Source organism: Pan paniscus, chromosome 13 (genome assembly GCF_029289425.2).
Source record: "Pan paniscus chromosome 13, NHGRI_mPanPan1-v2.0_pri, whole genome shotgun sequence".
Taxonomy (NCBI): Eukaryota; Metazoa; Chordata; class Mammalia; order Primates; family Hominidae; genus Pan; species Pan paniscus.
In genome coordinates, this window is record NC_073262.2 from 133,794,750 (window position 1) to 133,800,749 (window position 6,000).

Genomic DNA, 6,000 nt, shown 5'->3' on the forward strand with positions numbered 1-6,000 from the left:
TAATTTAAAAAGAAACACAAAACCATAAGAAGATACCACATTCTACCCACCAGGATGGCTGTAATCAAAAAGACCGCACAGACAAGAATATGCAGAAATTGGAACCCTCATAGAGTAATAGTGGGAAAGTAAAGTTACAGCCACAGTGGAAAAAAAGAGTTTGGCAGTTCCTCAAAAAGTTAAATGTAGTCTTATCATATGACTGGCAATTCCATTCCATACCTAAGAGAAGAGAAAACTGTGCCCACACAAAAGCTTATACACTAATGCTCATATCAGCATGATTCATAATAGCCATAAAACGGAAACAACTTAAATGTCTTATCAACTGATGAATGAATAATGTGAGATAATAATGGAATATTATTTGACCATAAAAAGGAAAGACTTACTGATGTATGCTACAGTGTGTGTGAACCTTGAAAACATTATTTTAAGTAAAAGAAGCCAGACGTTAAAGACTGCATATGGTATGGTTCCCTTTATGTGAAACATTCAGAAAAGGCAAATCTATAGAGACGAGTTAGATTGGTGGTTACCAAGGACAGGGGAAGGGGAGAATGGAGAGTGGCTGCTAATGGGCCCACAGTTTCTTTAGGTTGATGCAGATATTTTTGAATTAGATAGCAGAAGTAGTAATAGCTGCACAAGTTTGTGAATGTACTAAATTGTACGCTTTGAGAGAATGAATTTTATGTTAATATATCTCATTTTAAAAAAGAAAACACTGCCTCTGTGTATGTGCAGTGACTCACTCCCCTACCCTCAGTGGCAAGGTCATGGGACCCTTCCTCAGACACTGCATTTGAAAGAGGCAGCTGTAGTTTTGGAAACAACATTCCTACCCTGCTTCCTGTCCACCATGAGGCAAGAGGAAGTGTTTCATTGCCTATATCTACAGTTGTAATTAGCCTCCCCAGAGAACAGAAAATTGTGTATCTTATGCATAGAGGGTGTGAACTTTCCCACCAACGTGTAAAGCATTAACAAACCTAGACCATGTATAGCTATAAACAGCCCTTTCCATGTGTTGATTTGGATTATTAGTTTTGGGATTTTTTGTGTGTGTGTGTTACTGTTGTTTTTGTATGATGAGGCCTTCCTTTGATTAAGTTGGATTATTTCATTCCAGTTAAGCATGAAATAGCATAACCTGGATCCACATTTTCCAAAAAATAGAAAGTCCTCATGTGAACGTGGATATTTTCTTCTGCTTGGTAGGAGATTCATCTCCATTTGGTCCATTAGGTTCAAGTAAACTTTTAGGCTATGGAGGATTAGGACAGTGGCCCTACGCTCCATTCTGGGAGTATTGGCAGTAAGGGCAGGGTCCATTCATAAAATGGATCCTCTTCAAGGAAAGCAAACTTTTTAAGGGAAGGGGTTGTAGAAAAATGTATGATATGTGTGTGTCGGGAGAAGGGAAATAGTTTGGAGTTCACGAAGCACACCAGTTTTATAGCACAGCAGGGCAGAGTTCTGATGAGTAAAAATTGGATTAGGTTGAACTGCAGAGATGCTTATACATATGTCAATCATTTAACTAATGTACTTGTGCTTCTTTTCCTTCCCAGTAATGTGCTTTGGTAGAAATATGCTTTTTCCAGATGTGCCCTGCCACTGTTGACTGATTTAATTACATAGAGCAGCTTTCCATTTCCTTTGACACAGGCAAGCAAATAGAATAAGATTAGCACACCAGAGAGGGGTGAATAGTTTAGTGTTTGAATTTACCTTCTGTAATATGTTTGGGAGAGGGCTTAATAGAATTGCTGCTACAGTCTACTTCCCTTTTGTTTCCCATGTATTTTTTCATCAGCTTGCATCACGTGGATTTATAGATTAAAGTGAAAAACCCGGGATATCTGTGTTATTCTCTCCATCATTCTGAAATTGCTGGAGAAAAAATTGGCTTTTAATGTATACACGCTCGTGTTCAAAATGATTATCATCTCACAAATCATACAGTATGCATTAGACTGCTTCTCAAACTTCAGTGTGCATCAGATTGACTGGGATCTTGTTAGAATGCAGATTCTGCAGATCTAGGGTGGGGCCAGCTTTTCTGCATTTTTAACAAGCTCCAGATGATAATGATGCTTCTGGCCCAGGACCACATCTTGAGTAGGAAGGAATTAGGATACTATATTTGGACAGTAAACATTCTTCCTGCAGTGAGACTGAGGCTGGTAGTCAAGGCCATGGCTGGGAAATAACTATTCTTGAATTGGGATGCATCATCCAAGTAGAACAGCATCACATGTTATACCATCTAGAGCTACTGGGTTACGTTTGCAAATACTTCGTATAGATCACAGTTATCTTTATCCCAGTAAAGTTCTACTCCAGTTTTTCACTTCCAAATCATTTAAGTAGTTTTAAAGTACCATTTAACAAGTATTTACTCTAGATTGTGGAGCACGCTTGAAATATGAGTGTACGCTTCTGCACGCCCCTGTGTTTTCAGCTCTCTATTGGAGGCATCATCATTCTGAAGGATACCAGTGAAGACATTGAGGAGCTGGTGGAACCTGTGGCAGCACATGGCCCAAAAATCGAGGAGGAGGAACAAGAGCCAGAACCCCCAGAACCATTTGAGTATATTGATGATTAAGGACCAGAGGTGCGTGTGCAACAAAATTATGAAGGGAAACTTCTTTGTCAATACTTCACAAATGTTTTTTGCAAGGACATCATCTCACTTTTTTCCTTCCTTTTGTGTTTAATCCTTATTTACCTAAACAGTATTAAAACTTCCCCGTTTCAACCTTTTTCTGCATATATAACCACAAATTCCTTTTTCTTTCCTCTTTGACTCGTACTCTACTCATGTTATTCAAAGTGGCTGGTCTGCAAACTATATTTATAGGTCCATAAGGAGATAGGAAGCTTACTCCAGAATCTGTCTGCTCAACGCTTCTTTCATCAAGAAAGTCTTCCCCAAAACATCAGCTGAACTGCAGTTTGCTTAGTGATAGAGTTGATTTACATTCTGATGTAAGCTTCTTGTTGTGGATCAGTTATAGTTGTGGACTGGCACTGGCCCATAGGTGACACTTTTGAGTAGCACAAATATAGGCTTCTCACTGATTTTTCTCTCTCCCCATCTCCTTCGACAGTATTTTTGGCATAGAAGCCTTAACATTCATTTATTCTATGGTGGTGCTATTGAACATCTACTGTGTATAAGACATAGTGCTTATAGGGACTTTGAGGTCAGTTAGACTAACCACAAGGCTGTGTCCATTGACAAAGATCATTTACTATATCAGTGTCTTAACAGTGTTGAAAGGGGTCTTTAGATGGGAAAGTTTGGAGTAATCTAATTTCATGAAATTGTCGTTCTTCATTTCCCCATTTTCTTTTGAGTGTTCATCACATATTTGAAGACATTGTGAGACATAATCAAGGTTTCCTAATTCCACCCAAGCACAAACACGTTTTCAGACAATTTTTTTTTTTTTTTTGAGACGGAGTTTCGCTCTTGTTGCTCTTGGCTGGAGTGCAATGGCGCAAACTTGGCTCACCGCAACCTCCGCCTCCTGGGTTCAAGCGATTCTCCTGCCTCAGCGTTTCAAGTAGCTGGGATTACAGGCATGCGCCACCACACCCGGCTGATTTTGTACTTTTAGTAGTGACAGGGTTTCTCCATGTTGGTCAGGCTGGTCTCAAGTTCTGGACCTCAGCTGATCCACGAACCTCGGCCTCCCAAAGTGCTGGGATTACAGGTGTGAGCCACCACGCCCGGCCAATTCATTCTACTCTTTAAAAAAAATAAGGACAGTATCATTTGTTATATTTGAAGGTCTGGTTGCAAATCTAGCATGCTGTGTGTTAGATACTGACTAGCAGTTTAGGAAAGATTTGCAGAAATCTCAGATAAATATTAAGGTGGAAACCTGCCATTAGTAGGAAAATATATTTATACCTCAGGAAGACTATTAGTTTGGGCCTTAGAGAAAGGCAGATTTATACTAACCTTCCTATTTTCTAAACTTACTTTTGAAAATTATCTTTCAGCCTTGATAGTTTCCTAAGCTTTACCCAACTTGCACAGTACAGCGTAGGCTATCATGATCACTCAGTCTGTCTGAGAATTGAGGTGACTCATGTTAGCTCCCATCAAGCCTTTGGCAATACCTCATGGAAAACACTTGATTACAGCTTTCAAGGCAGTTAATTACAAAATGGCTTAGAGGTTTATAGCTGGAAACTGGAATCTTGTTAGTTTTCAAAGGGGTAAAATATTCAGTCCATTAGGAGTTTGGAAACTATAATCTGTCGTGGCACAAACTGGTATATTAGGACTGCAGAGGCAGGGTTGGGGCCTAGTTTTAGATTTCAACAGTTAATAGTAAAGAGGAAAAAAAGAATGTCTTGAAATTAAGAATGACCCTAGCTACTACTGTTCTTTCTTCCCTTTCCCAGGATCTCACTTGCTTATCTGAAGAAGATTGTCCAGGCTCATATTGGGAATGCTTATGAGGAAATTCATGCTGAGACCTGCTATTCAATGCATGTATCATTGCCTCTGCACTGACCTGAAGAACCCTGTCTCCAAGTCTTTGGTTGAAGAGAAGATATATGACTGTTGAGTGTGCTCTTTCACAGAACTTGGTTTTCAAATAAATATAAGATCTCCAGATGGACAAGACATTTGTTTTTCAGCCTGGGTTTTTAATAAATGTATCTAATCCTCCCCACACCATGAAATGCCTAAATCCCAAGAGCCAGAGTCTTGATTTGCTAGGATGAGTATGCACGACTTTCATATTGATGAAAAAGTCAAACTATTCTTAAATTATAGACCATGAAAATAATGGAAGGGAAAAAAATCAAACCTTGCTCATCACCCCCAAGAATTCTCTACAGTTTTGTTGTGGTTGTGGGTTGTTCAATATGGGGTCTAATCAGCCAGGGCAACATGGTGAGACCCCCATCTCTACAAAAAAATTGAAAAATTAGCTGGGTAGGCCAGGCAGGGTGGCTCACACCTATAATCCCAGCACTTTGGAAGGCCAAGGTGGGCAGATTGCTTGAGCCAAGGAGTTTGAGACCAGCCTGGGCAACATGGCAAAAACTCACCTCTACAAAAAAAAAAAAAAAAATTAGACATGCACAGTGGCATGTGCCTGTAGTCCCAACTACTCAGGAGGCTGAGGTGGGAGGATCACCTGAGCTTGGAGGTCGAGGCTGCAGTGAGGGTTGATCGTGCTAGTGTACTCCAGCCTGGGTGACAGAGTTAGACAGTGTCTGAAAAAAAAAAAAAAAATTAGCCAGGCAGGGTGGTATGCACCTGTAGTCACAGCTATTCAGGAGGCTGAGGCAGGAAGATCAATTGAGCCCAGGAGGTTGAGGCTGCAGTGAGCTGTGTTTGCACCACCGCACAACAGCCTAGGCAACAGGGCAAGACCCTGTCTGGGAAAAAAAAAAAAAAGAGTCTCACTCTGTCGCTTAGGCTTAGGCTGGTCTCAAACTCCTGGGCTCAAGCAATCCTCCCACTTTAGCCACCTGAACTACAATTTTTTAATCGAATAGAGGGTGTCATCACTTACTGAAGTCCCTTTTATAATCCAAGGGAATTGTGTGTTTAGGCAGCTCAGAAGCTTTTTTGTTAAACCTTTGCTTATTGTTTCTTGCTTTTGATCCTGTTAATAGATAAAATTTATTTAGTTTCATTTAGCCACAGGATCTGATAACGTACCTTTATTCCTTTCTCATTTTCCAATCTTTTTTTCATGTTTTTTAAAAATTAAAGTATAATTTAAAAGCAATAAAATGCAGACATTTGATTATATATACAGGATAATGAATTTTGACAAGTACAATTTTGGTTTCTAGATTATCAAGCCTTTCTTGGATGCTAGGCTTTTAGAATAAGCAGTCAGTGTTGATATTCTGACGACTACACCATCTCCTCATGTTCTGGCATATGAAATGGATGTTTCTGATTTGCTGGGACATGGAATTTAAAAGAGCTGGATTTCAGGGGTTTTGTGT

The 6,000-nt window shown here is 39.8% G+C and overlaps 1 protein-coding gene across 1 annotated transcript in view; it reads left to right on the plus strand.

Moving 5' to 3' along the window:
• Nucleotides 1-4,654, plus strand: part of PSMD1 (proteasome 26S subunit, non-ATPase 1) — a 115,479-nt gene extending 110,825 nt beyond the window's left edge. Inside the window, exons 24-25 of the mRNA XM_008975340.5 lie at nucleotides 2,468-2,623; nucleotides 4,429-4,654. Of these exons, the coding sequence (XP_008973588.2) occupies nucleotides 2,468-2,614 (147 nt within the window). The 3' untranslated portion in view covers nucleotides 2,615-2,623; nucleotides 4,429-4,654. The remainder of the gene's footprint in view (nucleotides 1-2,467; nucleotides 2,624-4,428) is intronic.
• The last annotated feature ends 1,346 nt before the right edge of the window (nucleotides 4,655-6,000 follow it).